Source organism: Diorhabda carinulata, chromosome 9 (genome assembly GCF_026250575.1).
Source record: "Diorhabda carinulata isolate Delta chromosome 9, icDioCari1.1, whole genome shotgun sequence".
Taxonomy (NCBI): domain Eukaryota; kingdom Metazoa; phylum Arthropoda; class Insecta; order Coleoptera; family Chrysomelidae; genus Diorhabda; species Diorhabda carinulata.
The window spans coordinates 4,026,094-4,045,136 of NC_079468.1; the positions used below are offsets into that span (position 1 = coordinate 4,026,094).

At 34.6% G+C, this 19,043-nt stretch overlaps 1 protein-coding gene across 1 annotated transcript in view; it reads right to left on the reverse strand.

Annotated features, from left to right (window-relative positions):
• LOC130897878 (spondin-2) overlaps positions 1-19,043 on the reverse strand; it is a 374,292-nt gene that overhangs the window by 14,867 nt on the left and 340,382 nt on the right. The window contains exon 4 of the mRNA XM_057806820.1: positions 11,148-11,327. Within this exon, the coding sequence (XP_057662803.1) occupies positions 11,148-11,327 (180 nt within the window). The remainder of the gene's footprint in view (positions 1-11,147; positions 11,328-19,043) is intronic.

Below are 19,043 nucleotides of genomic sequence, written 5' to 3' on the forward strand. Positions count from 1 at the left end.
ATAATCAGGAAAAGGGAGGAAAGAGTCTATTTTGGATACTAAGAGATAAGAGAAGACTTAGGAAGAGATTTCAATGTGGTAAGAGAGACAAGAGCAGAGGAGATTGTATCTAAGAGAAAATAGAAAGATGTCTATGTTTTTTTTAACCCAACATCTCATTATCTGCAGCGACTGTATCAGAAAATCTTCTAACTCCACCAAGTACAACATCCAAAATGAATCAGTGAATAGTAAGTTATATGATATTCTAATAACGAATAAGAAGATAAAAGACAGAAGTAGTGAGGACAGAGGACCACTAGAGGAGTATTTTGAACACCAAGAGATGAGAAAAGAGCTACACCAACTAAACTGAAAGTAACCTGGAATCCTTCTAACCTTACCATCAAGATTCACTACTTAAGGACTATTTTGGTTACTAAGATACGAAAAAAGTTCCAAAAAGAGACAATAATGTCGAGAAAGATGGGAATTGTTCGTAGACACAGAATGGAGTCTAATTGTGAAACGCCCTGGCAGCACTGACGCTATTAACTAGTGAAAGCCAGTGCCTGCCAGACATACGTTAAAGTATGAAAGCTGAAATTTTTTTTTGCGTATTCTCACTAGTGTAGGGAACAATGTTTGGGGGTTACAAACCTTGAGTAACGGTGCCTTCGGTAGGTATCAGGTAATCAAGGTGCGTAGTATCTGAGCTCTCTCACGTTAAATTATAAAGGCTGAAATTTACACAGACCATTCTAAGTCATTATTCAAAAGGTAAAACCTATCCGAAGGATCTAACACTCCGCCAGACGCGGTAGAAGGTCAAATATTACTGAAAAATTGTCATACCATTATTTTTAAATAACCAGACAGGATTAAACACCCCCTTAGACTGGATAAAACCTACCTAGAACTATACATGAGAGAGCATCAGAAAACTGTTAACTGTTAAGTTTAGTGAATTTAATACGGAAAAAGTTATTTATTCTGTACATAAAAATATAAATGCACACAATTGCAAACGTTTATTACCACTTTTATTAAATTCATCAATCTTTTCGGCCAAACAATACCTACAGATCAATTAATCAACATTTCAACTGGTAAAGCAGCGTCTAATGAAGTAGAAAATGTTTTTGAATTTAGAGAAGATAAGCTATCAAGGAAGACATACTTTTATAAATGAATGTCAAACAAATATTAGTAGATTTGAGAAGAGTATTAAAAAAATTCTATTTAAAATTTTTAGTTGTGGTTAATGAGAAAAATAAGAAAGTTCAAATAGGAGGTAAAATACAAGAAATAAATATCCAGATTTATTTGGACGTATGGTTGGATTATCAATAGATTTTAATATCGATATATCTACAATTCTTCCATATCCAATAACACCAGTGCCTATGTCGATATGTCGTCATCTAGATTGTACTATTTGTAAAACTGAAAAATCTGCATTAATGAAACATTTGGAAAAAGGAATTGAACACCAATCACCTCTTCACATAGATGTTGTGATAATTGATGGTTTCTTCTTATTGCATACTATGACAGAAGTTCCAGAGACGTTCGCATATATCTCCAAAAAAATTTCATAAAAGTTTTGTAATTTTAATGCATCGCGAATTGATATAGTATTCGATCAATATTTCACGCCAACAATCAAAGATTACGAAAGAAGTCTCCGTCAAGAATTTTCAAAACTGGATTTTACCATTACTGGACCTGTCAAGTTCGACCCTCTGGTCTCACAAAAGAATTCAAAAACTCTAAATTTAAGGAAGCTCTTATTCATTTCTTCATATTACATTGGGCAAGTGATGAAGTTGCTCCATTAATTGGCAATAAAGTAGTTAATGTTAATTTCAAACAGTGTCATTCGTTCGTTACTATTAATGATGATAAATTGATATGCATTTCACTTGAAGATCTTACATGTCGAGATCATGAAGAACTATCGTTATTAGAGCTAGCGATTCTGACATCGCTGCTATAATACTTGGTCAAATGGATCATATCAAAAATGAAAAATCATCCCATGTATGGTTGGTTTTACGAACTGGAAATAAAGTGACATACATACACCTAATCAGGTTGAAACAAGGTTAATCTTATTAGGAAGAACCTGATGAAATTCGCGCTTGGTGTGCATCAATGTAACCCTAGTAAAAATAAATTAAATTTCCATAAGGTCTGAGATCATGTCTGTATAAAGAACCTCTCAGGATCACCTTACTAAAGAGAAAAATATTTCTTATCAAGTTATCCTGACAACGTCCACACTAGGATCACATCAGGATAACCCTATATGAAATAAGTGATTTCCTGATCATGTCCATACAAAGAATTCTCAAAAATGAATTTTGCTTGTATGAACCTCTTAGTCCCATACAAACCAGAAAGAAAATCTAATCATGAATATGATAGGACCATTTAAAGTAATCCTGATCAGAACCTTACAAGGTAATCCTTATAAGGATCTTATGAGGCACTTCTGATCAGTATCATATCATCTCTTGATAAGGATCATTTAAGATAAACCTGCTGAGGACCTCATTAGTGATTTATGTTAGATCCCCATCAGATCTTTGTCAGGTTATCCTGACCTTTACCTTATCCGTTTGCTGATTTACCTGATAAAGTCCTTGTCAGGTTCTTACAAAAAATTCTAGTCGGGAGTTTGAGATATGCATGTCGATCCAGTACATAAACGAAATGGAAATAAAATAAGATACAAAGATCTCGCAACAATTCATAAAAATCAAGGAAATGTAATATGCAAAAGTTTGTCTGCACTTCACGCTATGACAAGATGTGATTATCATCTTACTTTTTTCAAAAAAGGCAAAGTCAAACCTTGCTGAAGAAAAAAGAGATGCAGCGCAACTCCAATTATTTATTGATACCGAATTTACATCTCTACACAGCTGCAGATCTAAATGAATCATTTCAAATAAAATTAAGAAATTTCGACGTGAGTAATCTACCACCTTGTATGAGTGAACTCATTCAGCACGTTTTAAGCACAAAATATATTGCAAGCATTTGGACAAATTCTCACTTAAAGAACCCTCACATTCACAATTTGAACTGCAGGAATATTCTCTAAAATGCATTTATGTACCTGAGCAATGCTCTATCAGTGCATTTGACCTTCTACCGCGTCTGGTGGAGTGTTAGACCCCTCGGATACGGTCTGGCCATTTGAATAATGACTTAGAATGGTCATTTTAACACTCTGTGTAAATTTCAGATTTTATAATTTGATTTGAGAGAGCTCAGGTACTGCGCATCTTGATTACCTGATACCTACCGAAGGTACCGTTACTCAAGGTTTGTAAACCCCAAACATTGTTTCCTACATCAGTGAGAACACGCAAAAAAATTCTCATATTTTATTCTTTAACTCTGAGAAAAATTTTTATTTTTTATTCTTTAACCCTGATATTAATAACAGGACATACGTTACTCGATCGGAAGAAATAAGGGACATGTGCGATATTCAGGATGTAGTAAAATGGGCAAGGAGCCGCAGAAGAGAATGGAGAGACCATGTTGACAGAATGCCAAATGAACGGTTAGCAAAAATTGCAAAGGAAAAGAAACCAGACACAACTCGACCTCCTGGACGACCACCTATAAGGTGGTATGAAAGGTGGTCCTCAGCATCCCAACTACTCCTGGCAAACCTTTGATGAAAATACAGGACCTAGTCCTAACTAAAGAAGAAGAAGATTCTTTGACGTATGTCTCGCAGGCACTGACTCTGAATCTACTACTACAATACGTAAAGAAATTTTTTACCGACTTTAGTGTGTATGAATGAGAGAAGCTCGTGACAAAAAGCCTAGTAAATCGCGCACAGTGCACACAACAGAAAAGCGTTTGTGAGTTTTAATTTGTTCGGGTGTTGGCTGGGATTGTGCATGGGCGACCAGAGCAATGGATTATTCATCAAAAAAAAACGTGCCAGCGGATTCATCATTTAAAGTTCAGCAGCAGATACATTGCAACCCTTCAACATCTTCCATGCAGTCCGGATATAGCTCCGACGGTCTTCTGACTATTCCCTGAGATATAAGTGCGAAAAAGAAACGAAATAAGTCGATTGAGTCTGTTCACCGGTAGATGTTAACATCACCAGATTTCTAACCTTGCTATTAGGAGTGAAAGAAGCGGTGGAGTAAGTATATGGCACACTGAGGTGGTTACTATGAAAAGACTACTACCAAATTCTCGATATTTAATTGTCAGAAATTGACCAGGAATCATTTTTTTAACCAGGTATAATAGTGTGACGAGTATACAGCCGCACACTATCTATTAGCGCTAGTCATTTAATGTGGCGGACTCTATAAAACATAATTCCATCTGTAATTGGGTAACAGTTTGTGAATTATTATTTCAGATGTTTCTAAAAGGAATTATCCACAACTAGTAGAAGTTTCTGTAATGTTATAGAGCACAATATATAGGACAGGAGATCACAGTAGATTAGTAATTTGAATATTGAAGATACGCGGCGAAATATACCAAAAATCCGAATGGTTATAAAGATTGCTGTGAAGTTTTAGTTGTTAAAGTGTTTTAATAAAGTTATCAGTATGAAATTAACAATTGTATCCAAGAACTTTATCCGATAAACGTAGCAATATCTAAAATATATTATTGATTGGTGAAGTTATAGTATTAAATAAAAGCACCGCACTAATATTACTTTTATCCCGAAAAACCATTACCCTCCTTTATTACAACGATTTAATTCATTAAGGTGAGTGGCTTATATGGAACGAAATAACGCATATTGGATTTTCTTGTGCTTTTGGTTTCCTTTCAGAAAGCGGAAAACGGCTTTATCCGAACCCCGGCAAGTAATAAGTCTGTTAAGGAAAGATAAACAATCCCTCTCCCTTCGTTTGCTCTTTTCAGGTTAGATCATGAGAACTATGATAAATAGCTGTCTGCTCTCCGACGGATAGTAACGTGCCATATTCACAAAATGCTTTTAAGATGAGATAGTATGGGTTTCAGCGCTCAATTCCTCATATTCGACTGAAAGATATTTCTTTTCATGCAAATTAAGAATATACTCTTCTAATTTGAAAATAGACCAAAATGCCATATCATTTATAGTTTTCTCAATAAAATTTTCGGTATGATTTTATTCTTGAAAATAAATTAGAGTCTCAGATATGATCGATGGAAATAACCAAGATTTCATTCTATGACAAAAATGTTGGCAAAAAATTAATATCAATTTTTAAAATTAATACGCAATCATTTAGTGACGATTTTATGGCCTGAAAGAGATTTCATTATTCGAGGATTGTCTCAAAAGTATCTGTCCTGACCTAGAGATGGCAGTAGTTACTTGAAAAATATTAGAAAGTACACAATCTTACAGTATATGTATCACTTTTGAAGACGCCACGTTGTTTAATATTTGTTTGGTAGTCACCAATAGTGAATGTTTTCAGTGAAATTGTAAACAAGGAAAAAATTGGTCATCGTATGTGAGACAATAGTAATATTTGAAAAGTTTTGGCTCAACCAAAATAAAAGCTGAGCTATATTCTACTGTAGGTGAAACTGCTCCTACGTTATCATCAGTAAAATAATGGGTAGCAGTGCTTGAACGAGGTCCTACGATTTGTGAAGACCTGCATCGCAGTGGTCGACTGAATGAGGTAACGACTCCAGAAATGCTGAAGAAAATCCACAAAGAGGTACTGGATGATCCTTGACTGAAAGTACGCGAGCTATCAGACATAGTAGGCATTTCAAAAAGTGCTGTACATCGTATATTAACTGGAAATTTTCACAGAGTCTTGATGATGTTTCCATCGAGTGTTTGGCAATAATCTCAGAAGGTGGAAAAGAGACTGAAGAGAACTGAAACCAAAAGAATATCTTCATGCTGATAACTGAAAAGATAGTTAGAAAGCTGGTCCTCGTATTCCAGAAGAAGTCTGAATCTTCGCTTTAAGACAAAAGAAAAGAAAAATTCCCAATAGCAAAGAAAGAGTAGTAAAGAAGTAAAGCCGAATTTTTGCGATGAAACGTGGGTCCATCACTTCACACCCGAATCAAAAAAACAATCAAATCAATAGACTGAAAAAGGAGAACCGGCTCCAAAGAACGAATAGACCATTCCGTCTGCAAGACGCATGGGATAATTTTCATTGACTATCTTGAAAAAGGAAAAACTATCGCGATTATTATGCGAACTTAGTGTAACGTTTGTGTGAAGACATCAAGCAAAAACGGCCTCATTTGGCTAAGAAGAAAGTTTTGTTTCATCAAGATAATGCACCAGCTTACACATCCGTTATTGCAATGGCCAAAATTAATGAATTAAAATTTGAATTGCTACCTTATGCACCCTATTAGTCAGATTTAGCTCTTTCGGATTAATTTCTGTTCCAAGACTTGTGAAAATAGCTCGGTGGTCAAACAATGAAGAGGTAATGTCGCCAGTTAATCACTATTTTGAAGAGCTTGACGATTCTAAATATAAAAAGGGTGTTGAATATCGCTAGGAAAAGTGTATGGAGTTAAAAAGATAAATATATTTTTGTCCCTGATGTTTGTGTTTTTTTTTTGTTGGGTCAGGTACTTCTGGGACCTGACCTTTACACCTCTGATGTTCTTAATTAATAATTAGCGCATTCGATGAAAACCGTTTCCTGATCATGAATTTTTTGAAAGGAGAGATCATTTAGAAGTGACAGGTCTTTTAAAACTAGTGAATGGTGCAAGATTTTATTCCGCAATTCACAATTTGCGTGATAGTTTCGATCTGTTTGGGAAAGTGTGTAACTCAATGAAAAATGGTTTTTTTTTTCATTTGGAAACCAGGTGTTTATGCAGGAATTCTTGGAAAAATGGTTTATATCAATTTTTAGATTTATATTACCAAAGCCCGAGTAGAATTATCTTCTCATTTCCTTGAAACATCACACACCTAATCAGGTTGAAGCAAGGTTAATCTTATTAGGGAAAACCTGATGAAATTCGCGCTTGGAGTGCAATTTCCATCAGGTTCCCTGATCATGTCTGAATAAAGAACCTTTCAGGATCCCCTTCCTATAGAGAAAAATATTTCTTATCAAGTTATCCTGACAACGTCCGTCCTAGGATCACATTAGGTTAGAGATCAGCTTTCTTCTTCTTATCAAGTTATCCTGACGAGTTCCACAATAGGATCACATCAGGATAACCCTATATGAAATAAATAATTTTCTGATCATGTCCATACAAATAATTCTCAAAAATGAGTTTTGCTTGTATAAACCTCTTAGTCCCATACAAACCAGAAAGAAAATCTAATCATGAATATGCTAGGACCATCTAAAGTAAACCTGATCAGAACCTTACAGGGTAATCCTAATAAGGAACTTATGAGGCACTTCTGATCAGAATCATATCATCTCTTGATAAGGATCATTTAAGATAAACCTGCTGAGGACCTCATTAGTGATTTACGTTACATCCCCATCAGATCTTTGTCAGGTTATCCTGACCTTTACCTTATCCGGTTGCTGATTTACCTGATAAAATCCTTATCAGACTTATCAGACTAAAAATTCTCTCGGAGGTTTGAGATATGCGTGTCGTTCCAGTATATAAATGAGTTGAATAGAGAAAACTATAAATGGCTCTAGGTGGCTCTAAAATAACTAAAATAAATTTGTTTTAAACTCGTTATTATATTTTATAGATTATTACATCTAGCTGTTGGTAAATATAGTATCCAATATATGTATGTAAACCGATTTTAATGGAACAATATATATATATATGTAGATAGTTAATTTTAACGGGCTAATTAGTAAACCACCAAATGTAATTAAAACAATATACTCATAATTAAAAGAGTTGTATTGGTTAACTAACCTTGCATTAACAAATAATCGATCGATAATGTGGAATTTATGTAATATCTGTATAAAATTCGAGTAAATTTATTCCGAAATAAACTAATAATGGAAGAACTTCATCGACCACAATCAATTATATATCCTATTTCGAACGATTGTCATTTGAATTAAAATTGTTGCTCGATATTGAATTGAAATATTCATTTCAAAACTATATCAATTAGTTATGAAACTAATTGATCCAAAAGTCATTTAGTCCAAACTAGATAAGCACTCATTGTAATTATAGGGAAATGAATCAAAATACAGAGTGAATTTTATGTATGGAACGCCTCAATTATCTTGGAAACTGCTTGAAAGAATTTTATAAATTTTATATGTATTATAAGTTTTCATTAATAAAAAAACGCAAAACATTACTTAAAAAATTTTGATCGATTTGATTGTAACATTTTTCCATAATAGTCTGCAAACTTTTCTCGTCTATCAAAATCGTCATCTGACAACTCTTAAGCCAACGTTACTTTGTATGAAAGGAATTAATTATCACGTAAAATTTTCGTTACGGATGTTTGTTCCCTGGATCGTATTCTAGCAGGACACAAACATCTATTTGTGTCTTCAGTTGATCCAGTTTTTCTGCGCCCTGATTTGGATAAATCTTGTCCTGAACCAGTTTCGTTAAACTTTTTTACTAATTTACTGACAGTAGATTGTTATGGGTTTTCGGTTAGGATATAGATTATTAAAGATATTAAACGTTTCTTATTGTGACATTGAATATATGTTCTGAATACTCTTGCCACCTCTCCGGAAGCTTTTGGATGCCTTTTTTCTTGGATAACACGTAACCATTCGCGCACAAAGAATTGTTCCTCTGCATTACTTTCGAATCGCAATCTGCTAAGTACTTTTAATTGATCAAATGAATAATAGTCGTATGGTGATAAATCGGAACTATAAGGAGGGTGTTTCAGTGTTTCTCAATCCAATTCGTTTTAGATTTCCATCTTAAACCGAGCTTCTTGTGGTCTTGCGTTGTCTTGCAGCAATATCACACTACGGATTGGAAGATTGGAATATCACGTGTGTTTTTAGGAGAAAATCATAAAACTGTGCGTTTACATTTCGTTGTTCAGTAATAAAATCTTCCTCTCATGTCCCTCGCTGACAGTGTTACCTTCGCTTTAACTGGCGCGTCTTCGTTTTTCTTTTCCTCCACTCTGTTTATTCTCAGGAATTTAGTAGTGATGTACCCAAGTCTCATCTTTAGTTAATATTCGATGCAATACATTTCCCCCTTTTTCTTTATACCGCCGTAGAAGATACGTGCAAACCAAGCACTACCAAATCTCGGCCTTTTCGGAAAGAAAGCGGAACCTATGTTCATACACTTGAGTCTTCCACCGAATTGCTCGATGAGTTGCCGCAGATTTTACATTATATTTGACCAAAAACGAATAATGATGTACTGCGCAATAAACTCTGGTATATCCTCCTCGCCCATGGCTATAAGTACATAAAATTGCGAGGTTACGCGGTTCAGGCAGTTCGTAACAGACCAGTCTAGCATAACAGCGTTTTTTTATATTTAAACTCTCGTATAATCACCTTAAAGATCGGTTAAGAAGCTCTATAATTCCCTTTCTGATACGAAGGGAGATTAAAAAATAATGTCAATGTCTAAAATTGAAGATTTAATCAATTATCTGATTAGATTCGTTGTCATGTAGTGTGCAAATTTTCAAAGCTAGACATTTATGATTTTCCGAGTAGATAATCTGAAAATGGCCTTATGAACATCATAAACATTATCAAATAGACGTACAATTTTCGATTGAAGATCAATTATTCACAATTAAGATCTGCATTAGTGGTTTGCCCAGCTTTTAGGACAAAAAAAAATCAAGACATAAAGAAAAACAGTTCTGTATGGTGCCTTTACATGCGATGCTGGTTTTGTTCTCTTCGGATAGATTATAGAGGACCCAAACACCTACTTTGTTCAATTTTCCAATCTGCTGGAAACATTCTTAGATGGTGCAACAAGTCGGTTAAAGTTAAAGAGAGTTTCTCGATTGTATGTCATAGATTCGCTTCCACTTCTGCCCTTAGCATATTGTTATCTAACGTTGTTGATATTCCTGATCGACCAAAGTCAGATAGATCAAAATTATCGACAACTTTGGTATTCACAAACGAGATAAAATCAAAAATGTTTTTGGTCGCTACTGAAGTGAAACTAAATAGCCATTTAATACCGGTTATGTGTATTTGATATTTGGCTGGTTATTTCACTTGAAATTGCAAAAAACTAACAAGTCACAATAACTTCAAACAATAAATGAAAGTTTCTTTGAGATCTACCTTGGTGTGATAGCTCTCCCTCCTATTTTTGTCACTGCTTTCGTCTTTCAGTACTAGATCGTAATATTTCACACTGTCATATTGAAACTGGGTTTCACAATCGTTGTAAATACGTGTTTCGTTGTCGAACGGAACAGTTCTCTTCGTTCGTTTTGCATAGATCTCTAAAAGTGTTTCAAAGTTTCGCCATAAAAATTCGCGTCCATTTTTGTTCTAAGCCCAAACATTTCTTTGGACCCAAAAAAAGCCTTGACGTTGTTGAATGTTCTTTCAGAGAATGTGTATCATTTCGTATCCATTTATCATGATAAATTTCAAAGAATTCACTTCTATTTATACGAGTATTATTTCGTTCAAGAAATAAATTAGTGATCGTCATTATCTGCAGGACCCAGAACTTTTATAACGCCCGAATGTTCAGGATTGATAGAATACACTGAAGTTCGTTCAACAAGGTCGTCGGTATTGACAGACATACGTTCTTGATTGACTTCAAAATGTACATCATTTCGGCCATCTCAAAAGCTTTCGACAAGTAACGGCATCGCTCGCAATTCACACTTATCGGGATAATAAACGCCGAAACCTACTAGTAACACGTCACAACACCCTACGCCACGTGTCGAATATGAGTGCATACGTTTTTAATTCAATTGTCTGCGTACACACTCAGCCTATCACCTGTCACACCACGCCACGCCACGATATCATTGACACGTTGCGTGGGGTGACGTAGCGTCTTGTCAGTGGCTTTCGGCGTTGAATAGCTATGTTTACGATGCTGCAACTAGAGCGTATCTAAGGTGTAGATACGTAGTTACCTATTGTACATACTAACAACTCCCCGCATTATATAGGAGGTTAAAAAAACAACATACACAAATAATTCTCACTATTAATACTTGTTTGGATACTGACCTTGATAAATTGGAAGGTTCCTATAGGCGGTAGCCTTTTTAGATAAGGATAGAAAAATGATCCTGCAGGATGAGCTGGATAATGCGCGGTGATTTTGTATATTTCTCCTTGAGGGTCGGTGGGCCAGTTCGGTGCTGTAAAGGTGAAACCGTTGTCTGTTCCAGCGTCGATCGGATCAACCTATAATAGAAATTTCTATTCAACCAAAAATATTCTGTATGAATTGAATCTACAAGGAAATTTTGAAAACTGCATCTTCTCGAAGATTTGAATTAACAACATTCCTGGTGTGATGTACCATTGAATTTTGTGAGAAATTTTCGTTCAATATTTTGTAAAGAATCTAAAATGTTTAACTGTCCAAAAAAAAATCAATTATTTCAAAAATAACGAGTGAGTGACGATATTTTGAAAATTTATTATCAGCAACTCTTTTGTTTTGTGCAGTGGTATTAATTTTTTAGTTTATGCACATGCACATGCGCAATTTATATATTAATTTAATCATATATAATCATTAAGAAATTTTTATTATTTAGTGAAGGTTAAAAAAATACATATATATTCCTAATAGCTATAGTAGCCCAACTTATTTTTGAATAAAATGTAAATATATAATAATAGTACCCAATATATTAGAAGTTCAGTCAAAATGAACATTTGGCAACCACGCTTCTATACACCGAATACCAAGTTGAGAAAATCTACAAATATATCGAATTTGCGACAAATCGATTATGTATTACAACGATCCAATAATAACCGAGATAGCATTGACTTGCTCGAAGCTTTTGTAGTACCTATTTTTTCCGCGAGTTGTTAGATAGCTCAATTTATTACCAGTTCTATGGAGGATGTGTTATATAAAGTGTCCATCAAATTCTTTACGTTAGGGAGGGCGCTACTATCGCATGAGTGTAAATTTTAAATAAAGCGACGACTCTAGTCATTCGAAATTTTTTAACCGTGCATATTCAAATAGGACGGATTATAATTTACCGTCTACAAGCGGACAGTTTTTAAGCTAATCTCCCATATGAGATGGTACTCCTTACTTCTACCCTCCATAACCAGTTCAGTTCTGCCTGTGACATCGACATGGCTTGTTCTATTAGTCTGCACTGATAAATATCGTTACTTCGTTCTTGTCTCGTTTTTATGATATCGTTTGGTGACAAAACTCATTGAGGACTTCCAAAACGATCGTTTATTTGCAAGTGTTAACAATTTTGCGCAACAATGTTCGTTAAATAATAGCGGGTTTCTGGCAGACAGGAGACTGGTTCTTTTACCATGACAATACACACATAGCTAGTTACTTAAGCTGCCTCATGCACTGATCTGGTCCCGTAGACTTTTTCTGGTGTCCACGGCATGAAACGACATAGATTCCAAAACATTGAAGGGGTCAAGAGAAAAGTTAGGAAGAAGTTGTCAGTTACTTCTACAAAAAATGTTTTGAAGCTTCGGTGGACAAATGTAGTATTTTGAATGAAGAGAAATAACGTTGTTTTGTGAATTAAATATATTTTTGGAAATAATTTTGGTTATCATTGGGTCTTCACTGACATCGGGGTATCAAACGTTACATAAACATCAAAAATTTCTTGTTTATACAGTTTCAAATAACAAGTAATGTAATTTTTGCATATGTAAATTAGGATACGTCACTTGCTATTGAGAATTTTTCAGCTATATTCTATGTTTTTCCATTTCTTTTATCTTTACGCGAAGCCTTCTCCTGGAATACACGACCAGCTTTCTAGCTACCTCTTTCATGATCTGCCTGAAGATCTTCTTTTGGTTGGTGAACATTATCTTCAGTCTCTTTTGCACCTTCTGTAATTACGTAGAATATGACCTATTGTTGTCCGTAGTAATTCAACTCAGAAGGCGTGTGGTAAATTCGTTTCTTATCTTGACAGATCTCATCCTGATTTAGTAGATTCTTAATAGACATCGGAGGTCTTTTCGAGATCAACAAATACAAGGTGAGTGGCTGAATTTCTGGATTTACGTTTCACTAATATTTGGTGTGAATTTACCGTCCTCAACGTCTTACTTAAGCGCTTCCATATGTCACTTAGGCACTTGAAGTTCCATTAACTTATCAAATTACTAATCCTTATTTTCATTTCCGGTCCCAAAAGTCCAGATCAGGATACTTAGATTTCGTCAAACGTTTTGTTTAGATTTCTGCTCCTAATAATGATGACAACGAGGTACGATGATGGCACGATAAAGAAAAAAACAAAAAAATTCGGAAAAAATTTATTTCTTTTTCATCGTAAGCTACATACACTTTTCCCTACAATGTTCAATAAGTTCGATACCCTTTTTATAATCAGAACCGTCAAGCTCCTCAAAATAGCATTTTTTCAAGACTGGAAACAAAAAATAATTCGAGGAGGCTAAATCTGGCGATAGGAATTTAATTTATTTAACTCATTATTTCTGACTTCCGTTATTTTAATGGTCAAAATATTGATAGTTTTTGCTTTTATAAATTAGTAAATGTGAATTATTCCAAGTGAATACCAAAAAAACAGCGCCAAGACCTTGCCTGCAGATGGACGATCTTTGCTTCACTTAGAACCGGTTCTCCCTTTTCAGTCCATTGTTTTGATTGTTTTTTAATTCGAGGTGTAAATTGATGGACCCACGTTTCATCCATGGTCATGAAATATCTACCGTCACCTCTAGGCTAGGCCAGGTACTTCTGGGACTAGCCTTGTACTTGAAGCTCTTAAGCGGATCCACTGTTTTGCAAATCTTGGTTATTGTGATATTATTTAAATATGTATCCAAGACATCAACAACAAAAAAAATAATGAGAACCACAGAGATGAAAAAACTGCGTCCCATCAAGGGAGTCACCCTCAGGGACAGAATAAGGAGTGATGACATAAGAGAAGAATTGGGCGTACGGGATGTTGTGAGATGGGTCAGAGCACGAAAAACATTCTGGAGGGATCACGTAGAAATAATTCCAGGAGACAGATAGGCAAAGTGGGCTAAAACTCAGAGACCGAACACACGCAGACCTGTAGACAGACGACCACCAAAGAGGTAGTACGAGAGCTGGAGCTCAGCTTCTCAGGAGGATCCAAGAGGAGGGCCAAACGTACAGGACTGAACAGGACCTAGTCCTATTGAAAGAGGAAGAAGAAGTATTCAGATTGTATCTGATTGTTACTAGTTTCAAATCGTATATCATTCTCTATAGACTAATTATATATCAATTAATACATTGAACTCAAATTGAGATGCAGAAAGATTTAATTCATGAAATATGTTGACTATATATATCTTCCCAGTCCAAGCCAACAAAATCCCAAAGACTCTAAATCTTTCGTGGTTAGATACTCATAAACTAAGTTATTCCAATCCATTATTATATTCGCATAATACTCCGTTTAACAAAAAGACCTTTTATAATTAATCCGAAATAACAATAACTCCCTTAAAAGGGGTCTCTAAATGAAATTTTCCTTAATCCTGGATTCGACCATTAGCAATCAGACCTAGAATCGATAGTTCCCCTTGTTTGACGGTCCGGCTATCGAATCGACCCGTGTAATCCACCACTAATCCTTGTTTAACTCTTCGTTCAGGTGGAACCTATCGTCGCTGGAGGCGATTAACGAACAGAGTCTGTTTTAGTTTTTATTTATAACACAAAACAGAAAATAATGAAGAACAATTCAATATAAAAAGTCCCAATTATTATTTTCAAGATTCATAAAGATTGTGTTTCTTGTTTCTTGAAAATTATACAAATATAATTGAAATATTGAGACCGATATTTTCATTTTTGAATATTAATTTCACATTTTGACGGAATCGAACAATCTCATCACTAAAATCAAATCAAAAGTTACTGTAATTAATTTATATTGAAACTGATGTTCATTGTAAATGTCTAGTTTCAATAGCAGATCTATTCAGAGTTGATTAATACAAGAACTGCTAATGATTTCCAGAAAATCTCTTGAGACTGCAAAATCTGCTTTATGTTCCTAATGGTCGGAATATGAGAGAAGAGATACGAAAAGGTTGAACAGTTATCCACTTATTAGTCCGGTCGAATTAGACGAAAAAATAAGAGTGAAGCTACATAGATTCTCACCAAGCTGAAAATCATTAAAATGGCTTAAAACATAATTAAAAATGAAATTTCGTAGTTTCCCATCATTTTATAGTTCCTCATCATTCCCCGTGTGGAAAAAATGTTATTCAAGGTCAAAGGTCAAAGAGTTTTTCGCGATTTTCAGCAAAACTATAAGTTTTATCAAAAAAATACCTGAAACAAAAAGTGTACATCATGAAATTATCTACAAAAATGTATGAATACTTTTTTTCTGCGAGTCATCGTTTCTGAGATATAACGATTCAAAAAATTGTAATCATCAAAAAATACAACACCAACTAAAAAAACTATTTTCTTCTTAAAACCAGGAAAAGCTCAACAACTAATTTCCATTATGTTGCAATAATTCCACTACCTCATAGGTGGCGTGGAAACGTGTGTATATTATGATGATTACAGCTTTTCCAACTTTATATCTCAGAAACGGTGACTCGTAGAAAAAAAGTATTCATACATTTTTGTAGATAATTTTATGGTCTTCAATTTGTCCTGAGTATTTTTATTATAAAACTTATCGTTTTGCTGAAAATCACGAAAAACTCATCTTTTTACCACACTAGGGGACTTCAAAATTCTATTTTTAATCATATTTTGAACAATTTTACTGATTTTCAGCTTGATGGTAATTTATGTAACTTCGAATTTCTAAATTGATCGGACTATATAGTTTAGATGGTAAATTTAGAAACGTAGCGTAAGGATATGTTCAATTTTATGTAAATCCTTTGAGTATTGAAGATTATTTTCATTAAATTCGAGTCTTTTCAGTTTAAAATATGCTTGAAAATGATAAAATTGAGATTAGAAAACAAATAATATGAATAAAAATTGACATCAGAAATTGGTAAACGCCAATTTGTAAAAATCCTCAAATCATAAGTAATTATTTTCACGTTGCCTAGTTAATTATAAAACAAAATCAATTCTGACAAATCAAAACAATTTGGTTTCAACGAATTTACTGTTTTAGTAGTATACAATCAATTTGGGGCTTAAAGTAGGATCAAAAAATATCCATAAGAGTAAAATCGGACGACCTAGCGGCTTCTACGGCCTATTTTTATAGTGTTCATGGAGACTTACATTATATTTTAGTATGTGAGTTATCAAAGGATCCATAAGGTCTTCTATAAAGTTTATATAAAGGTCACGAATGCCCTCCAAAAAAAAAATGAACCCGATAATATGATTGTTAAAACATACAATTTTAGGGGCGTTTGTATAAGAAAATTTCTTGAATAATACCACGTAGTATCATTGGAGAAAATCATAACTTCTTATTTTGTTTAAATCAAAAATGTTATACATTTTCCAATCCTCTTTCTCGAATATCCTTTTCGATATCCTCCCTCCAACTTAATCTTGGTCTTCCTCTCTTTCTTCTTCCTCCTGGTGTCCAATTTAAAATTTATTTGGGTATGCTGTCTCCAGACATGATGCACTTTCATGATCTCCCTGGTTCTCTCGTTTCTTATTTCTTCACGTCTTGAGATTCCTGCAGCGCGTCTCTAATAATCCATTTCCGTGGCTTCAAGCATTTTTACTGTTTTATCTTTTGGCGGCTAGACTTCGCTACTATATGTTGTTATACTTTTTATTGTGCTATTGTATATTCGATGTTTGTTTTCCTCGGATATTTGTTTGTCCCACAATACACTATTGCTTGTCTTCCTTGGTTATTTCTTTGTGCGATTGCTTCATATAATCTTCCATCATTAGTGATGATCATGCCTAGGTATTTGTATTTTGTACAACGACTTATTTTCTGTTGTGTTTCTTCTAGTATCTATTATCTAGTATTAGATTTTGTTGTTCTCTTCCGATACACGTTTTACTCAAATTTACTTCCAGACCCCATTTCCTGTATTCCTCTACCAGCTTTCTTGTCATATATTCTAAGTCTTCGTAGTCCTTTGCCTAGATAATTTGGTCGTCTGCAAAACACGGGGTATATAGTGTGGAATCAATTAGTGGAATGCCCATGTTCTTACATTTTCATTTCCAGTGTGCTAGTTCGTGTTCTAGGTATATCTTGAAAAGTGTGGGTGACAAACAGCATCCTTGTTTTATCCCTTTATTAATGGAGAATCCTTGTGAGATCTTGTTACCTATTTTTACTTGGGACCTATTGTTTTCATAAAGCTTTTGGGCTGCTTTTATTAGGGCCGCATTTATATTTGTTCTTTCCAAGGCATCCCATAGTTTTGTTTGTGGTACACTGTCATATACTTTTTTAAGGTCAACATACAAAAGGTGGAGTTCTTGATTTTTGGCGGCTTTCTTATCAATTAACTGCGAGACCGCTCTGAAGCCTACCTGTTCTTTTGCCTCCATGTTGCAATATTCCTGTTCGATTTTATTTTTTATCATTTTTCGATAAATTTTGGATATTGTACACAGCACTGAAAGTCCCCGGTAGTTGTCGCAGTTTTCTCTGCCCCCTTTTTTATATACTGTAGTCATGTAAGATGCTTTCCACTCTTCGGGTGGAGCTTCACCATTTATACACTTCTGGAAAAGCATTTGAAGATGAGAAAAAAGTTTTTCAGTGCCATTTATAATTAACTCTGGTGTGCAATTAGACCCGGACCTGGAGATTTTCGATTTTTTAGTGACTGACAAACGTCTTTTACTTCTCTAATTGTAATTCTAAGTGGAGATTTTCGAAGTTCTCATCCCATTTTTCTAATATTATTGGCGATATAAGATTTTTTGATCTATCTTCTCGAAGAGGTTTTAAGGTTCTCCAGCTTTCTGTGTTTCTGCTGCCTCCTAGGTAGGTGTTTATTTGAGTGCAGATCTTCTCCCATGTCTCGTTTTTCTTTTTTTTTTATAGCTTTTCTTACTTTTGTTTGTGTTTTTTCATAATTTCTTTTATAATTGTCGTTTTTCGTGCATAGAAACTTGGAGAACTTTACTCTCTTATCGTTCATGAGATCCTCAATTTCCTTGTCCCACCAGTACGTTTTTGGTCTTCTGGTGTTATCGGATCTTCCCAGGGCTTCTCCCGCTGGAGCAATCAGGCTTCTTTTGATATAAGTCCTTTACACTTTTCTCTTGTAAACTATTTAGATTGAATCTATTATTTTCATCTCCAATGCTTTTTCTTGTTGCTGTTCTTCTCTCCTATTCATCTGTATAAAAAGTAAAATTTTGGTTCTGAGTAAGAAGTGGTCGTTGCCACAGTTTGCCCCTCTTTGTACTTTTACATCCTGTATTTTAATTTTTGTGTTTTGTCTCATTATTGTATAGTCTATAATAGATCTTAAGTCCCGTGTATACTCATGTGTATTTATGTATCAATTTGTGTTGAAGAAGCCATTCAGTATTTTTAATGTGTTTTGTTGGCATAATGTAATAAGTCGGTTTCCATTGTCGTTGGTTACTTCTTCACCGAATCTTCCTACTACCTGATCGTCCCTTTTCTTGCCTGTTCTTGCAATTAGGCCTCCTAGGATAATTACCTCTTCTTTAGAAATTTCTTCGGACAGACATTCAAAATAATCATCTTTGTTATTTACTGTGTCGTCTTCATTTACCCCATATGTTCCTATGACTGTCGTTTTGATTCCGCAAATAGATGAAGGTGATATTGAATCGACATTGTGGCTGACAATTTCCAACAGTGGCGAAAGGTCATGTGAAGCACTTCTTAAAAATAATAATGACAACGCGTTACGAATATCGGAGACTATTGCCATATCCTTCCTCCATGAGTGGGTATAGAAAAAATATAGTATGTTACA